Here is a 19,516-nt window from a genome sequence, read left to right as displayed (position 1 = left end):
ACCACTTTCCACAATTTCTTCCCTCCTTTTTCCAAGGGAGAATTATTGCATGAATTGAGCTTATACGTACATTGCTCTACACATGAAGCCTCCATCTCAGCCATTCTCTTAAGGTGAGAGATGGAGGCAGTATATACCCTTTCCCACACAATGCACAGAGAATTAATAGCTCAGAAAAGTGTGTGAACAGCGCCTGTGACTCAACAGTGTGCACATTCAGTTGCATGCCATACCCTATTCTGTCCGTATTTTATCTATTTAGATCAGGGCTGCACAACTTCAGCCCTCCACCTGTGTTGGACTATGACTCTCATCATCTTCAATCACAAAAGCCAATCGTTAAGGATTATGGGAATTGCAGTCCAACATTTTGAAGGGGGCCAGAGTTGTGGAGCCCAGATTTAAAATCTAAGCCACAACCAGGACAAGCAACCTATGTATGTATTTCTATTTATTTTCCCACTGCTATAAAGGGTTCCGTGAGTTCTTAATATCTTTGAGCTAGGTTAGGTTGGCAATATGGCCCAGCAGATGTCACAATCCCAGCCCAAGTACAGTTTTCCTAGAGAGGCTCAACTTACTTGTCGCAGATCCATAAGATCTGCAATTTCATTTTCATATTCCAATCCATCCTCACTGTAGTGCTCTAAAATAAAGTCCTGAAAATTAAAAGGAAAAAAGAAAAAGGCATCATGTTAAAAAGCTTTAAATGGTCCAGGCCAGATCTTGGATTTCTTTACCACAATCACACAGGCATTTTAATAATATGCAAGATGCTATAAAGACAGACAAGGTTTGGAAAGGACAAGTCACCCCTGAAATGTCATATATTCATCCCAAGAGGCAGACCAGAGGGGATGCTAGAAATACATAAATAGATATAGGGGAAGAGAAGGGCAAAGTGCATTCAGGGGGAGCAGGGAAAGGTTTATCCCAAAGATTACATTTCTAAAAGAGAAACAATGGTATATTTCATATTAAACACTCCCATCCTAAACATATTTTCTCTCAAGGAAGTCCTATTGATTTTTGATACAAGTTTCTTTTACCAACCCAGTTCTGTCACTGACATAAGGAAGTAAGGGCAGGAGGAACTACTCTTTGTATATATTAGCAGACTAATAAAATAAAAACACTCCAAGGATATGAAAGTAATCCTTTCTTCCTTTTAAGTAATCACAGGACTCCAGCAATGGAGAGGGTAGGAAAACTACTTGTCAGAAGGATTAGACCCACTCCAGCAGAGTCTTCGAGGCAAAGGCTCAAAGAATCCCTCAGGTAATGCCAAGTGGGTATTTTGTGGGGTCCCACACCACCACCATCTTCCCTAGTAAAGGTAAAATGTGCTGTTGAGTCAGTTACCATTGCCATCTCCTGCATCAGCCTTTCAGCATCCTTGCTATATCGCTGCTGCCTGATATAGGTGTTTTCCCATAGTCTGGGAAACACACCAGTGAGGATTTGAACTGGCAACCTCTGGCTTGCTAGTCAAGTCATTTCCCCGCTGTGCCATTAGGTGGCTTCCCTTCCCTAGTACAGCATCTCAAAAAGAAGAAAAAAGTCACTTTCAGATAGGAGAGTTTTGCTGGGGATGGGTTGTTTTTGTCATATCCATTCTGAAATTGCTGTATTACAAAATGGCAGGTCCTTAGCCACCGCTTTGTGAGCTAGTTACTGGTTAATGGACAAAGAGGCCCAAAAGATGTTTTTTGAATGGCTAATAGCACTGACTATTCTGAATATGCTCCATGATGGGTCACACCCACCCACCCCATATTTACCCAAATAGCAGAGGACTCTGAATTTCAATACAGGTTAAAAACATGTTCTACCTGCATTTACCCAAAAGGAAAAAGACTCTGAATTTAAGATAACCCCCTACCCCCATTTCTAACATCAAAGAACAGGGAGGGGGGGAAAGTCTTCAATTCAGGTAAATACAATAGGACCCACTTGAATGGAAGGGCTAAAAATGACATCATTATGTCTCTCTTCTCCTGCAAGGTTGGTAGGCATGTGTGAGTGCATAACCAGTGTCAAAGGATCAGGCATACAGCTGTGTGCAAAAGACTAGAGATTTTAGGCTAGAGTAGAAATAAGTGGGCAGGACCTACAGCATCCTAGGATGCAAGGACTACTCTAGGAGAAAGGGATGCAATCTACTATATTTCAACTTCATCTTATGCTCAACCTGCATATTTGTGTGAATAAACCAAATACAACCAATGCAATGCCTGCAGTGACTCCCCTTCCAAGGGAAACCAAAATCCAAGGCACACACTGCAAGCCCCTGGAACTTCTCACTGCTCAGGAAAGTGGGGTAACTGTATAATATGGAAACAAAAGGCTAACGGTCATCAGTGTAAGTTTCCCAGCTCTTATCTCACAATCAATGTTAGAGTGTTAGACTGGAGAGAGACTGGGGATGGGCCATACCATCCCCAGTGGGAAAGCATCTGCTTTGCACGCAGAAGGTTCCAAGTTCAGTCCCCCGGCAGCATCTCCAGGTAGGACTGGGAAAGACTCCTGCCTGAAGCCTTGGAGAGCCGCTGCCAGTCAGTGTGGACAATCCTGAGATAAACCAATGGTCTGACTCAGGGTTGTGTGTGTGCTTCACTGGATGACCCCCCAAGTCCTAATACTGTGAAACTGAAGAGTAGTTGGTTCAGGGAAACAAAGCAAAGTTCTTCTTCGTACAATGTGTAGTTAATTTATGGGATTAAGCTGCAGTAAGAGTCGCTGGCTTAGATGGCTTTAAAGAGAGATTAGACAAATTCATGGACGAGGACAGGTCTATCGTATGGAACCTCCGCATTCACCAGCATTATTATTATTATTATATTTATATATTTATTTATTTACACACACAGTCAGGCAGGTGTTATTGACTGGTTTGTTTTATCCAGACATCGAGTCCTTCCCAAGGACCTGGGATGCCAGAATTTTATTGTCAATGTTGTTGCTTTTGTTATAGATATCGTCACAGAATATAGACTGTTCCCAGTAAAGCTGCTTTTGTAATTGGCTGATGGTGATTTCTGTGGCCCCTGTGGTGTTGAGGTGTTCTTCAAGGTCTTTTGGAACTGCACCCAGGGCGCCAATTACCACTGGGATTGCTTTGGTCTTTTTCTGCCACAGCCTCTCAATTTCAATTTGTAGATCTTTGTATTTGGTGATTTTTTTCTATTTCTTTTTCTTCTATTCTGCTATCCCCTGGTATTGCTATGTCGATTATTTTAACTTGTTTTTCTTTCTTCTCGACTACAGTTATATTTGGTGTATTGTGTGGCAGATGTTTGTCTGTTTGTAGTCGGAAGCCCCATAATATGCATAAGTGCATCTTCTTCACTGTCCTTTATATATTACTACTACTACTACTACTACTACAATTTCTATACCGCCACTGAACTATATATAACCTCCATGTTCAGCAGCAGAATACCACAGAATACCAGTTAAAGGGAAACAACAGCAGGAGAGGGCCGCTGCCTTTATGCTCTGCTGTGGTCTTCCTGGAGGTATCCAGCTGGCCACCATGTAAAACATGATGCCAGAGCAGATAGACCTCTGGATCCTACTGTGGCTGCAACACAGCATATTCACCTGAGCAGAAGAGGACCGCCTTAAACAAATAGAGGTTACTAGATGAACCTGCACAAATCATCTCTGTGCTAGGACTTTGTTGTTTTCCTCACCCCCCCTCCACACCGCTCGCTCGCCCCCCTCCCAACTCCTCTTCCCTATCTGCATATGGAATCCCCACTGCCCAATCACCACGGTGCTTCTGTTCTGTTACCTCCAATTGGTAAAGCAGTGTGTGGGCGGGGCTTGCCACGTACGACCTTAGTGTATTTATATATATACACACTCTCTCTCTCACTCTCTCTAGATTAACCTGTGCAGAGCATCTGCACACTAGTAGTTGATTGCTTCCATCACCCCCCCCACCTCAGAGATCTCTCCACCCTCACTTGAGCCACACCCCTGCTCCTCCTCCTCCTCCTCCTCCATCCAGTTGCTTCCATCCCCCTCACCCCTCTTGGTCACTCCTCCATCCCTTTACTCTTGGTTGTGGCTATAGTGTTGCTGGCACCTATTGGCCAAGCCGCAGCCCCCTATCCCCAAAGACCTCCTCACCCGAGCCCCGCTCCGCCTCCACAGGAGCAGCAGTGGTTGACCTTCCTCGCTGCCACCACCACCATGGTCACTCATTCCCCACAGGTCCTTGCCTGCCTGCCTGCCTGCCTGCCTGCCTGCCTCCGCCAATGGCCTTGGTAGCCCCAAACAGCAGCAGTGGTTGACTGGGCCCTTCCTTGCTGCCAATAGGCACCGCCATGGCCGCTTGTTGCCCTCAGGCGGCTGACAGGCTTGGGCTTATCCCTCACCCTTCCTTCTTTCTCTCTTCCCCTCCCTTCTCTCTCTCTTCCCCTCTGTCTTTCTTCCTCTCTCTCTCCCTGAGTTAACAGATCTTGTTCATCTTGTTTCCTCATCTAATTCACACAATGGCAGCCTCCTTCTCCTGAAGGGGCGCTTTCCTCCCTCACAACCCCTCTCTTTGCAGACCCCTACCCACTATCCTTTTATAGATACAGATTCCTCTCCTCTACAATCAAGAACGTTATCTGACCAGTAACAGTTGCTTGCATTCCAACTGACCTTAACCATCATAGGCTCCTCCCCCCTATCTGCATATGGAATCCCTACTGCCCAATCACCATGGTGTTTCTGCTCTCACAGGCTCCTCCCTACTATCTGAATATGGAATCCCCACTGCCCGATCACGTGCTTCTGCTTGCGAACTCTCACAAAAGCTGCCACACACAGAATTAGCCACGGGTATGCCTTAGAGAATTATAGATATAGATAGATAACTGCATGAAAAGAAGGGGGGCTCTGAATTTAAGATGATTTCCTTATTTCTAACATCAAAGATCCTGGGGGGAAATACAGTACCACTAAGATGTTTCATAGCCTTGCTCCACAGACCATAAGTGGCTGGACTGTCCATGAACAAATCAGGTTAAAAAGCAACAATCCAAAACACGAAGTGCTGAGTCTTGAGAGTGGTTGTCTGCTGGGACTACTTGCTCCATTAAGGAGTTACCTAATTGACATTTGTCTTTTGGCAAAGAGAAGAAACAATCACAGATCTATTTCATCATCTAGTTCAGGGCATTAAACACACACACACACACACCCCTCCCTGACATGGACTATGGACATTTTGATTTTAAAACAAAAGGACACTGGGGGAGGGGTGATTACACAATAGAGCAAAGCTCAGGAGTCCAACACATCCAGCGTTGCTGAAAAGAACGTCCTCATCCAGAGAACAGGTGGGGCAGAGGATCTGATCTCATTCAGGGTGTAAATATTTGCCCAGCTTCCTAGTACACTAGACAATCTTGATAATCTTCTCCTTTAAGAGACTGTTTCACGTGACCCACTAAAATGCACAGAAGCAGCAGCACCTTTTGGAATAAAATGTGTGTCAAAAGTCACAACTGCCTGTTGGCGCCCAATGCTGCTGTTCTGTTCAGATTTCTTTGGGGATTTGCACGATGCCTTACTTATACCAGGAAGCTTAAACTGGGATCTTTTCTGCTTGTTTTGAACTGGCAAACAGGGGAATTACTGTGGCAATGAAAGAGGGGTGGATTGTTATACTGCCAATTCCGTGGCTCAAGGCAGTGCACAAGAAGCAGAAGGTATTTTTAAATCTGTGCATCATTACAATCATAGTTGCAATATACACACATTTGCAGTTTAAATATAGCTTCTTAGAAAAATCTACCTTCAGAGGGACTGCAAAGTCAACATCCTTGGTCTCCTTCAGGCCAAGCGGAATCAGAGGAATGCTAAAAGCCTGCCTGTATCAAAACAACAAAGGAAATAAAATTAATCTCTTTCCTTCTCTCTTGATCCACACTTCCATAAGAAAAAGCAGCTGCTTGGTGAATTACCATGCATTTTATCACATTTTTATCCCACCCTTCCTCCATGGAACTACGATCGGCAAATTATGACCTGGTTCAGACATAACTCTAAACTATGGTTTAAAGATTGTAAGCACATTTATTTATTTTATTGTTTACATTTCTATCCTGCACTTCCTCCGAGGAGCTCAGTACATGCTTATTTTTATCCTCACAACAACCCTGTGGGGGAGGTTAGGCTGAGAGATACATGATTAGCCCAGAGTCACCCAGTGAATTTCATGGTTGAATGGGGATTTGAACTCAGGTCTTCCTGGTCTTAGTCCAACACCCATCCCCTCTGCAGCCTCTGCTGCCCAGAGAAGGGGGCTTTCACCTCTTCCCAGAATGCCACCAGCTGCTGCCTGTGTGATTAGCTGGCAGAAGGACCATGAAGGTGCAGTGGGGTGTCAACAGGAAGAGGGGTTAGATAAGGGACTGGAGAGGGCAATGACCAGTCACATCAAAGAAGAATGGGCTGATAATGGCAACTTGCTGGCAAAGTCACTCAGGTAGAGGAGGTCTATGGTTTCCTAAAATGAAGGGACCCAGCTCAGTAATCAGGTGGTCTGGGGTTTAAGCCCACCCTAGCCAATGGCTCCTACACTCTTTTGAACACACACGGCATCCTCTTTGGAAAACCTATTATTCAGCTCCTCCTCCTCAAACAGGGAATTGCTCCACAGTATATAATTTTCAGGACAGGCCACTGAAAGAGAGGAGACACAAATACAACCCCTCCTCCCGCCCCTGCCTCAACGGGAGCAACAGCAGGATAGAGGGCACACCTTCATCTCCCACTTGTTGGCTTCCCAGAGGCATCTGGTGGGCCACTGTGGGAAGCAAGATGCTGGACTAGAAAGGCCTTGGGCCTGATCCAGCAGCGCTGCTGTTATGTTCTTGAGCATGTTTACAGGGAGGAAAATCAGATATAACCAACAGAGTCTGGTCCTTCTCCCACACTTGCTGATGGGAGCAAATTTACTTATAAACCAATCAGGAACAGGTAACAAAACCTGTCATTATTATTCCCAAGCATGCCCTTTGGGGCAGATGGGGGGAGAAACACACACAAAAAGCCAAACCAAATCCCCGGTATTAGCCAAGCCATTAAAAGGAGCTCTTTGCTTATTGATTTAAAGCATTCCCCCATGATCCATCTTTATTAAGTTGCCAAGTTTGTGCTGGATTTCCATGGGCACCGGCCTTCCTGCCAGCTCTAAGATGAATGTAAAGTGGAATTCAATCTTGCACTGTGACCGTTTCAAATGCCAGCCTCATGAGAGAAAGTGGTGCACTTGTGACCGGCAGGACAAACGAAGCCTCTGCAACATTTTCCTTCAACCTAGGCTAAAGCATGGGCTTGCTAAGATGATTGATTAGAGAAAGGGCAAGTGTGCTAAAGGCAGCCGGAACTAAGCATATGTGTGACAGGCCATGATTTATTCAAAAAACATACTTGCAACAATACAACTTGTGAGGCATTCATTTACAAAGGGGCAGTTCTTTGATTTGTTTTTTCCACAGCTGTCTCTCACTGTCATTTCATAACTGATCAGCTGCTATTGTTTTGAAAATCTGAAAATTATTTAAAGAGCTCCAAGGGAGGGGGCATAACTCAGTAGACCACATTTTGCACAAAAAAGGTTTGATTCCTGGTTTCTCCAGGTAGGGCTGGGAAATGCCCCTCACCTGAAACCCAATAAACGTGGGGCAGGGGGCACATGGCACCAGTGCAGGCAGTATTCAGCCAGGACCACCAATGGTCCAGGTCACCATGAAGAAGTTCCATATGTGCATAAAGCATTTCAGGTGTTATCCCCTCACCAAGTGAATTAGTTGCTTTTTTGCGGTGCTTTCCTTTCCCGAAAGCTAATTGGTAGGGTCCAGATTGCATAAGGCTACATAATACAGGTGCCACACCTGAAGAATCACCCACTCAGGGTGCAGATCAGAATTCCCTATGACAGGAATTCCCAAATGTTGTTGCTAGGAGTTGTCAATATCTGGGGATCCCAGTGACAGGGAACACTGGCGCAGACCAATGACATCATCAGCCCACGCTGCCATCACTAGTCACTCTCCTAGCACAATGCCATTACTGGCCTGTCACCACCAACATGCCCTCAGATGACGGAAGAGGCCTCCTTCACCGTTCTCCTTTGGGGAGGAGAGCTGGGTGTTGCAGTCGCGAGCATGAACTGTCCCCTTTGCTAAGCAGGGTCTGCCTTAGTTTGCATTTGGATTTGGATGGGTGACTATATGTGAGCGTTATCTGCTATAAGATAATCCCTTTAGGGCAGGCCTGCTAAACTTAGGACCCCCCCAGCTGATTTTGAACGACAACTCCCATAATCCCCAGCCACAGTGGCCAAAAGCCAGGGATCATGGGAATGGTTGGCCAACATCTGCAAGAGGGCTGAAGTTGAGCAGCCCTACTTTAGGGGATGGGACCATCACTCAGTGGTAGAGTATCTGCTCGCATGTAAGAGGCCCTAGGTCCGCTCCCTGGCGTCTCCAGGTAGAGGTGATAAAGGCTCCTGCTTGAAATCTTGGAAAGCCACTGCCAGGCAGGGTAGCCCTATGGTTCCCAGCCAGGGTTCCTCCAGATGTTGCTGAACTACATCATCCCCAGCTACAATTTATTATGGCTGGGGATGCTGGAAGTTGTAGCTCAGCAACATCTGGAGGAACCCTGGTTGGGAACCACTGGTGCAGACAGTACTGAGCTAGAGAGACCACTGGTCTGACTTGGTCAACGGCAGCTTCCTATGTACTCTTTGGCTGCCATTCATTTGCAACAGCAAAGCAATACATTTAGTGGGAAGTGGTGTGTGACCATCGAGCACTGCCATGACCTGAAGCAGTTTCCCTGCAGCCTCCTCTGTCCAAAACAGGCCTGAAATTTAAGAGAGAAGCCAAATTGAAACTGGAATGTTGGGGTGAATTATTTCTTGGTTAGGAGAAACTATACAACAAGATGTATACATGACGATTAAAAAAAAAAAGATTGTTTACATGTGCCTAGGACCTAGTGTTAAACATTCTGGTGTGAAGCCTCTCCCTACCTTTGCCTGCTGGCTTTGAACAAGTTAATATGAGGGAATAATTTAGCCTTGGCCTTCTCCAATGCTCCCCCATTCAAGCCACCTCCTAGAAGGCATTTCTGAGGATTAGGCATCAAAATTAATTATTTTTAATACTTTTCCCAAGGAGGAAGGTTAATACCCTTCCTAATCCTCAGTCAACAGCCAGAACGGGCCAAATGTCTTCGTCAGTCATCTAACACACTTTCTTCTCTGCTCTTTTCCCAGCACATCCAAACAATTGCTTTCATTTCCAGGTGGCAAGTGGGCAATATCACACCTCCCCCTGCCCCCACTTACTTACTCTGTATTCTGATAAACCTCTACAGAGATGTTGAGTCCTTCCAGCTCTTCCTTGAGGATCTGCAGATCTGAGTTTACATAACTCAACTCGAGAAGCACCTGTTCGCGCACTTTGTTGCTGGTTGTTGCTCTGGACAAGAGAAAAAAGGATGGCCACCTTTGTGAATGTCTTGAGCACAGCTGCTTTATTGTAGAGTGGGTCGGCTAAGCTCCCTTACTGGCATTCTCTACATTTCTAAGATTTTTCATCCCCTTAAGAACAGATATGAAAACTCGCATTCCAGAATTGCCTTGAGCTGCTGCCAAGGAAGAATGTGCAATGGTTTTCAGACAATACTAGGTGCCCAGATGTTTCTGCTGAAGATGGCAAAATAAGCTATGGAATGGCTCCATATTATGGCTCCATCACAGTTTGGTAGGTACCCAGAACTTTTATTACACAGCCAGGATTTTTTTTTTTAAATCAATAAGATGATATAGTGGCAATGATACACACATTCTCTCTTACTCGACAAAACTTTAAAGAACTCTTTAATGTGTAAGCAAATACAAACAAAACCCTGATCTTAAAAACTGAGAAAATGCATTTCAATACTGAAACATCATTGTCAGCCCACAAAAGTGTATTGCACAGCACCTTGTGCCAGTGGGAAAACCCATGCAGTCTGCATCTGGGATAGCAGAGGAGGACAAAGGCCAGTCTCTGAAGGGTCCTCCTGTGTCTGGCATGAAATCACAGAAGCTTGCAATGGAGGATCTCCCAGACCATCCGTTTTTGGAAATGGCATATATGTTGCTGAGTGAAATTGATTGGCTTGTCTTTAGTATGTCTCAAACAGCTGGAAACTCTTGAGCTTAAATACAGCAACTGAAACTAAAAAATGTTTTAATGTCCAGGCAGACACAAAATGTGCCATTCTAGAAGACCATTTGTGCACTTCAAAAAATCATTGCAAAACCCATGATGGGGCTGTAGCTCAGTGGTGGAGCATCTGCTTTGCATGCAGAAGGTCCCAGTTTCAATCCCTAGTAGCATCTCCAGGGAGGGCTGGGAAAAACTCTGGGCTGCAAAGGCTGCCTGAAAGCTTGGACAGCCACTGCCAGTCAGCAAAGACCAGGGCTGCACAACTTGGGCCCTCCAGCTGGTGTTGGACTACAACTCCTATCATTCCCAGCCATAATGGCTAGAAATGGTGGGAGTTGTAGACAATATCAAGGTAGATGAACCAATGGTTTGATTTGGTACAAAGCAGCTTCCTATAGTCCTACAGGGTGTTCAGATGATGTAAACAATGACTGTGCAAAGTAAAGTGAATAGTCTAAGCTTCTCTGGAACACCCTGATCAAGCATCCCCATTTCTCTTCCCACTGCCAAAGACACGTCCTGCAAATTCTGCTGGTACTCCCTACAGTCTTCCCCAATTGCTATTACACTCTTCCGCAATAGTGCCGTCACGTTCCTAGTTCTGAGGATTTTCTCACACTCTGTGTTGACTTCTAAATGTCAAGGAACGTGACTCTAGGGAACACAGAGTATGTGTGCACCAACAAAGAACATGTGCAAGTGTGTTGTAGCAGTGTATGCTGGATTATTACGCTTCCCTAGTATAACTTAACCCAAAGAACAATCGTCCTCTTGATATTAAAATCTGCTTACAAAAGGCTATTACAGAGTAAATGGATGCATCATACAGCAGACAATAAATACAGGGAGCATTCCTGACTGGTAGTCAGGGAACAGAAGAGGTTCCACTTGCACAGGGGGACATTTTTCAGAGAAAGGCCTCCACGCCCTCCTACTGGTGCCGCAATCCCCAGCTGGTGAGGGCAACCACACAAATCAGTGCATGGTCACCACACAAATGGCCACTGTGCATGCGCAGAGGACTGGTGAGTGCAGTAGGCAGGGCAGCTGCTGCGTTGGATGCCGCTGCTCCCGGGGGCTTTCAGGTGCTGCCGGTGTCGACAGTCATGTCTTTTTAAAAGTACCTTTAACCATCCTACCCCCAGTGCTGCCCTCACTGGCTGCCTCTGCCCCTAAGGTATGTCCCTGAGGGATATAGGAACTCAAAAGCTGGTTTTTGGAGGGTTGCGGGGTGGGTGGGGGGAGAAGGCCAAAAGGCAGCAGAGGGGCAAGAACCTACCCTTTCCCCATGTGCAAACAAAGCATCTTCCATTAGCGGAAGTTCAGTACTGATCGGGAGGCTGCCCAATATCTCATAGTGGAGGTGGGGTGGCTCATGAAGTGATCCTTGGCATTGCAATAGAGGCATACAAGTCCCCATTTCCATCTCTGTCATGTTGAAGGGGTTTGTAAATACCTTCACCAGAAAATGTCAGAAGTTTAGTTCTAGTAATTAGCAGGAAAAGCCTTCAGTATACTCCTCCAAAGCAAGACCATTTCTTCAAGAAGATAGGAGGAGCAATTGGACAACTGGCAGAGAACCAGAGGCTACATCTTACTGGCTACTAGAGCTAATGGTTGGCTAACAATTGCAGACCCCTGCAATGGAGCATCTGCTCACCTCCAATGGAAGTTAGCTAGTTCTTTTTGGAAAAGGTAATGATTGTACTTTGGTTTCAGTTTTAGGGCTCTGAATTTAACGTCTCTCTGTGCCCTCTAAATAAAAGAGGGAATTTTCAGAATCAGCAGGTAAACACGCTTCAGATTCAAAGAATAGACAAAAAGCAGAGGAAGCCTTTTAGAGAAGACAGTCTCCTAGAGACGGAACATTAAAAACCATGACATAAAACTTTGTGCAAGATCCTCAGCTACCATTTCTTCTGTAAGATATGAGGAGCAATTGGACAGCTGGCAGAGAACCAGAGGCTACTGCTAAGAAGAAGAACAAAGGCTTCATTTTTTCTCTGCGGGCAGAGGAGAAGGGAAGTCGTGGGAACATACCGTAAAAGGTTTTCTGCGCCAGCTCTCATCCTCACTGCTTTCAGTATCTGTTGGTTCAGGAGGGCTCTTTGATTTTGCAGTTTGCTCCGTCCCGTCTCTGCAAGAGGGTTGCATCCCTGGGATTACAGAAACACATTATTTATCAAAAAAGGAAAGGAAAAAGCACGCACACACCTCCCTTAACAGACAAAGCCGATTTTCACATTTTTATAGGTCATCTCGCACATCAGGCTAGCAGCCAAACTAAATTACCCATTTAAATTATGGAGCAATTTAGTCATGGGCAAGTTATCCCATTAATTCCAATGGGTATCCTCATGAGCAATTTCGCCTGGAGGTCAGCCGTAGTTCCCAGTTTTTGTTACTAAAAGGAAAGACAGCCAAAGAGTTATCCAACCCAGTCCTATACCTTATTTTCTTTCAACTTTTCCACTGTTGAAAGAAAATTGAACAGTAGCTTTGCATGGACACAGTAAACAATTTTACAGTTTTGTGTCATGGTTTGACATAAACCATGAACTGTTGAAAGAACCATTTAACAGTATCACACAGTTTTCAAGAAGCCACATGGCCCCGCCCCAATTTTATCCTTACAACAATCCTGTAAGGTGAGTTAAACTGAGAGAGTGTGGCGGCCCAAGGCCATCCTGTGAGTTTCATGGCCGAGTGGGGATTTGAACCTGGGCCTCCCAAGTCCTTGTTCAACACTGATGGCCTCCACCAACCCTAAGTGTTGAATTGTTTACTGGGTCCATGCAAAGCTCCAGCTGAAGCGGGATATTCTGCACAGTTCTTCTGGCATCATGCAGAGGTGACTGTTGCCTTGTACAGTGCTGCACTTCACCCTGCCCTAGCAAGGCTCCTTGAAGGGAAGTGGAGCCCTCTTGAGCCCCAGTACCATCCTGGAAGGCATATACAGAAGGCAGGAAGTGTAACCTCTCTCAACACTTTCCCCATAGAACTCTTATGAGAGGTTCTTAACCTCCTGCAGAGGTCAGCACAGGGGGAAATGGCTCTCACATAGAAGGTTGCATTTTTATTTTTGCCAAAGTGGCCCTCGCTTGAAAAATCGTGAAGATCACTGCTCTAACTACTCCAGTTAGTGTGGCTGTCAAAAGGTGTGTTAACAAGACTTGCATTGCTCATCGGCTGTTTGCATTCTTCATAGCTAGCTATTCTATAAATGTTCAACTCTAGAACTGTATCATGCGTCATCTATATAGGTTTCTATTTAATGGTTACAGCAATCTCTTTGTTTCTAAAAAGGTATCTTTTGATGAACAGTCATGAACCAGTTCAAAGGGCACTGGAATTTAGTGCTTTGTATTAAACCAGATATCTGAAAGTTCCCTTACAACAAGTCAGTCAGACCATTGATCCATCCAAGTTAGGGTAGAATCCAGAGGAGAGAGTTGTGGCAAATAAGGAAGCAGGAATATTAATCATTTGATGAAACAGATATTCTTTACAGAGAAGCAAGTGCAGGCTGCTTTACCGTGCTCTTGCTGCTGGCTGTTTGTTAGCCCCGCCTCTAGTCCAAGACTGGAATACAAGTAACTAAACCACCATTCAAAAGCTGGCCTGTGTCAAGGAATGGATCAACACACCACAGTTAGTATTACCTATATCTACTCTGAATAGCAGCGGTTCTCCAAGATCTCTGCCAGAAGCCTTTGCCAGACCCCAAACCTTTAACTGGAGATGCCTGGGGTTGAATCTGGAACCATTTGCATTCAAAGAAGGTGTTCAGTCATGGAACAATGGCCCTTCCCAAAGAAACATTGCCTTCAAAAAGGTCTGGACGTCTCATTTCAGTTATAGGGATATAGCTTTATGGTTCTCTTACCCTTGCCAGGGTAAGAGGCAAGCATGAACACAGATTCAAGACACTTTCAGATGTATACCAGCAAGATGGGCCATACAGCAATCAGCCTTTGAGGGATGTGTATGAACCGGTATGGAGTTTGGGCTGGTTCGGTGGTGGGGAGGGGGGTGACCTTTAAGGAGCAGGGAGGGTGCTCACCGCCACCTCCACCCCTGCATTTCCCCCACTGGCACTGTCTGCGAAACCATTGGCACGGGGCAGCAGCATACCTCCTTGCTGTCCCAGTCAGCATCGGACTGGAAGTGGCCAGTGTGCGTGTGCCACTGAATCAGCCAATAGCCAGTTCGTGCACATCCCTAGTGGCTGGTAGAAGAGTGTTAAGAGTCACCAACATCACAAGTTGAGTACTTGAGTCTGAATCTAGAAAGAGCAAACCTGAACAAAAATATATTAACCGATACAAAGACAGGGCTTTACCAGACTTGATTCGGCTTGCCTCTTGAGGAAATACCTGCCTTACACACGCATTTCTCTCTCTCTCTCTCTCTCTCTCTCTCTCTCTCTCTCTCTGAAGGATCAGACATAACATACCAATTTCACGTTATCTCCCGACTCTCGTGCACAAACAGTGCAAGTCTAGAAGTTAAGGTGTTGGCTTCAGAAACAGTGAATTAAGCAGACAGTGTACAGGGGAGTGGTTTTATAGCTGCTTCCCTTACAAACACAAACTAATCTTATATAGATTTAACGAAGAATTTATTCAGAAACAACTCCATTTTCTTCTTCCCCTCCCTTTTCCTCCACCCCACACACTCTCTATAGGAGCCCCACTGGAACAAACTTCTAAACAAAACATAAAAGATACTGGATTAAATACAACACATCCCTCCCCTTTATAACCAGCGTAATTGAATTTATTTAAAATTCAATGACAAATTTAGGTCTTTTAGGTGGTCACGCGATCCTGTCACGCACACTTCTCCTAACTCCTGAGTGCTCTGGCATAGGAGCAGTTAGTGATGTTCTTTCTGGTAAAGAGGATTGTCCATCACTTTCACCATCCTCCTCTGTGATGTCAGAACTAGAGACAAGATCAAAGTCCTCTCTAGTACTTCTCTTGAGAACATTCATGAGAGGAATGTTCAATTTCTCATAGTATGCATGCTGGAAAGTCTTGAATTGTTCCATTTCTTTCCATCACCCAATAGGACAGAATCTCCTCGGATTTTGATAATTTGCTTTGGTCCAGAATATTGGAAACATCCTGTTCTCATTTTATAAGGCAGCTGTACTCGAACAAAGTCCCCCACCTGAAATGTTCACTGTTTTGCACCCCATTTCTGATTCACATACAAATTTCTATTTTTCTTGCTTCTCCCTTACCAGCTTACAAATCTCTGCATCCTCAGGATGGGCTGGCATGGAAAGCCCTATCAGTTGTTGCTATTGGGTAAGTTTGTTGGTAGCTTTGCATCCTTTCAGCAGTGATTTTCAAAATCAAAAGGTGATTTTCCTGTAGTGGAATGAGAAGTGGTTCAAATAGTAAATAGAGTTTCATGGATTGCCTCTTTCCAGGATTGTTGTTGCTTAGTAGCCAGTTGTAAACTTTCTTTCACTAATCTGTTCATTCTTTCCACTAAGCTGCTCCCTGATTATGATACATGGGTGTTTTACCCCATAGTTATGCAAATATTGCTCCATTTCGAATTAGATAACTCTGTCCCATTGTCAGTCAATAGTCCTTTAGGAAGACCTTCTCTTGCAAAAACTGCAGCCATTAATTTGATCTCCTTGTTTGTAGTAATGTTGACAGCAAGTGAAACTTCTGGCCATCTGGAATAATAATCCACTATCACTATAACAATCTTTGGTTTGCGAGTTGGTTATCAAAAGGCCCCATTATATCCATAGCAAGTTTTTCCCATGAATCATTGGGATACTCTACTGGAATCAAGGAGGTGACAAAAGTCAGCACAAGCCATACAGTGCCTAATCACATCTTCAATGTTTTTGTTCATACCTGGCCACCAAGTTCATACCTGGCCACCTCTCTGATTTTTGTTCATACCTGGCCATACCTGATTTTTGTTCATACCTGGCCACCTCTCTGATTCCCCTTTTTAGTCAAGCTCATGCCCAGGTGACCTTTATGAGTAATTTCAATCACTTTTACTTGTAAGGAGGTTGGCACCAAATGATTAGTCTTCAGCACCCGCTCATTGAAAAAAGACAGCATACTCGCTACATGTATATATGGTTGAAAATATTCAGCTACCTTGTTTTTTGGCATGGCCATCCATTAGTTATGTAAGCACTTGGTCAGCACTGAGGGCTGCTTTCCATTCAGAAGGTATGATGTTTCTGGTGCTTTCCCAAATAGCTTTTACCAAGTCTGTTTTGGGATGTACGCCACTCTGAGATAGTGCGTCCCAAGTATGTCACCAAGGGTGTGCAAAACTGACATTTCTCTGCGGAGATAGTAAGTCCGTGTTGGGGTTTTCTTAAGACTTTTGTCAGTTTAGCATCATGCTCCTTAATGGTTTTGCCATACACTAAAATGTCATCCTGAAAGTAAACTATTCCATCTCTAGTCCCCAAAATTGCATGCATCATTCTTTGAAATACCTAAGCAGCAGAACCTAATCCAAAGGGCAGTCTATTGTACTGAAAAAAGACCCTCTGGGGTAATGAAGGCTTTGTATTGTGAGAACGTTTGAGCAGAGGAATCTGATAACAGGCTGAAGACAAGTCCGAAGTTGTGAATACTGAAGCCTCTTTCAGAGTAAGCAGCATTTCATTGATATTGGGTAATGGATGACAATCCACTACTATATTGGAGTTCACATCTCTTAAATCTACACACATTCGAAATATACCATTCGATTTCTTCACAAGAACATTGGGAGAGACCCATTCTGATGTGGGTCCTCTCATTTGCAGTTGCCACTGGCTCGTCTGGTGGCTACTCAGGGACGTTGTAAACTGCCCAGAGACTTGCGTTTTGGGCAGTATATAAATATGTTAAATAAGTAATAATAAATAAATGGTTGGCTCTATACTGCCAGTAATCCTAACATGCTGTAATCTTAAGAGCACATTTCTAAGTGGTTGGCACAATGCTATGGGTATATTCCTCACTTTGTGTTGCACAGGTATGGCATTTGCCTTCATCTGAATTTTATGTTTTAAATGTATGGCAGTGCCAGGAGTATCAGCAAAAAGTCAGAAGTCAGCAATCATATCAGCATATCAAAGTTCCATCATCTGTAATACGGGTTCCGTGCTATTTAGGTCCATCGCGACATTGAGACTCCTTTTTGTGACACATACACTTTCCCTTCTCCAGTATGTCCTTTGTATTCCAGGACAGCAGTGAAGTAACTATTTATGGCAATAGGGGAACCTCCATATCCCCATGGATGGATGTCTGAAGGCTGAAGGTGCAGATCTGATGTAGTGAGGAGTTTCTTGTAAAGTAGATGGCATATGATAGTGTACAGAGAACCAGAATAAGCCAGCATCCACACTTCATGGCCATTAAGTTTAACCTGACAATGTGGAGACGCAGGCTGTCAGGAAGCAGTTCATCTGCCTCACCCTTATCATATGGTGAGTCTGTAATGGGGTGGACAGCAGCCTTGCAAACCTTAGCCAAGTGCCCCCCTTTTTTGCACCTGTTGCAAATGACCTTCTGTGCAGGACAGTGAGCAAAACTGACTTTGTGGGTAGAGTCTCCTCACCAGTAACAGTGGCAGCTCCTCCTTCCCTGTGCTGCCACTTTCTAGGGCAGTGCGGTGCCATATGAGAAGTCTGGGATTGGAAGGATTTAGACTGAACAGCCTGGATTTCAGGAGGTTGATTTTGGGGTACCCAGGAGAGCAATTTGGCTTCAGTCCTTTCCTTTAAGAGTGAAGTAATGCTTAGGTACCTTCTCTCCGTAGTTGATTCACTATTTAAAACACAATTACAATGCAATTTGTTCCAAGGACAAAATAATTACTTGACCACCATTACATCCTCTGGTAGTTTTTCCAGGGAACCCTAATTCTCTACTGGAAGTCTGATTTTGACCAACGCAGGAAAGCTTTGAGACAATTTACACATTAAGACTCATCTTAGCCTGCAGATCCACAGAGGTTGATATGAGAGTAACATGGGAATAGTATAAGAGCTCAATGGAAGAGCATCATTTTGCATGCAAAAGATCCGAAGTGCAATCCCTGACTGGGAGAGACTCCTGCTGAAACTTTGGGGTGCTGCTGCCAGTCAGAGCAGACAATACTGAGAGAGATGAACCAGTGGTCTGACTCAGTAAAAGGCAGCTCCCTATGTTCTCCCTGTCTAATCCATCAACTATTCTTTATCAGGGCTGGGGTATAAAAAATAAATATTTTTTTTTTAATGAGCACATGAGTTGCCTTCTACCGAGTCAGACCATTGGTCCTTCTAGGTTCATATGGTCTTCACTGACTGGCAGCAGCTCTCTGGGTTCTCAGACGGGTCTTTCCCTAGTTGGAGATTTCAGGATTTGAACCCAGGACCTTCCGCAAAGCAAATCATGTATTTGCTACGTGCACTGAGCTACAGCCCCACTCCCTATAACAGCCTATCTATAATTATTAATAGAGTTATTAAATATGTAAAGCATACACACCCACATTTCACAGACAAGAACTGGGACATGCTTGTGACATCCTCATAGCTAAGATCACTGCTCAACGTGCCCTCACCCACTCCTGGAGTCTTACTCTGTCTGCTTCTATTCATTTACTCTGCATTTCCAGCACGGTTTTAAAGATTAAAGTAGCTTTGATCATCAGATTAAAGATACGCTAGAACAAAATTGGTCTACCATCTGTTATCAACAGTTCAAATGACTAGCAGGAGAACTGTTGAACTGTGCACAGCAAGCCTCCTGCATGTTCACACCTGTACAGGAAAGGCAGGATGCATCCCCCAATGCAAAAATTTGATTTCTACAGACCTGAGGTAGGAGCAGCGGCAGATCAAGGTCGCTGTGTGCCTGAGGCCGGGTGCTAAATGCTGCCCCGCCCCCCCCCCCCCCGCTTGTGTGCACCCTCCTTTTAAGAGTATGGGACAGAAGGGCAGTCGTCTTCTGCCTGAGGTGACTGCCTCACCTCACCTTATGAAAAGGTCACATAGGAACACAAAAAGCTGCACCTTTCAAAAGTGGTGGTTCTCTTTATTTAGCAGAGGGAGAGCAACTGGCCCTATCCATCCCCAGCACAGCATCCCTCCAGTGGCTGTAGCTGGTGTCCATCTTGTGTTTCTTTATAAAACTGTGAGCGCTTTGGGGACAGGGAGCCATTTTTAAAAATTATTTTATTTATTTATATCTATGTAAGCCACTTTGGGAACTTTTGTTGGGAAGCGATATATAGATATGCATTGTATTCATATA

General features: G+C 44.7%; 1 protein-coding gene across 1 annotated transcript in view; it reads right to left on the bottom strand.

Annotated features, from left to right (window-relative positions):
- RHPN2 (rhophilin Rho GTPase binding protein 2) overlaps window positions 1-19,516 on the bottom strand; it is a 57,746-nt gene that overhangs the window by 18,618 nt on the left and 19,612 nt on the right. Inside the window, exons 2-5 of the mRNA XM_053271514.1 lie at window positions 12,270-12,385; window positions 9,366-9,494; window positions 5,795-5,870; window positions 582-659 (exon numbers count right to left, since the gene is read on the bottom strand). Coding sequence (XP_053127489.1) covers window positions 582-659; window positions 5,795-5,870; window positions 9,366-9,494; window positions 12,270-12,385 — 399 coding nt within the window. The remainder of the gene's footprint in view (window positions 1-581; window positions 660-5,794; window positions 5,871-9,365; window positions 9,495-12,269; window positions 12,386-19,516) is intronic.

Source organism: Hemicordylus capensis, chromosome 9, assembly GCF_027244095.1.
Source record: "Hemicordylus capensis ecotype Gifberg chromosome 9, rHemCap1.1.pri, whole genome shotgun sequence".
Taxonomy (NCBI): Eukaryota; Metazoa; Chordata; class Lepidosauria; order Squamata; family Cordylidae; genus Hemicordylus; species Hemicordylus capensis.
Note: the sequence above shows the minus strand (reverse complement) of the source record. Positions and strands in the feature narration are given on the sequence as shown.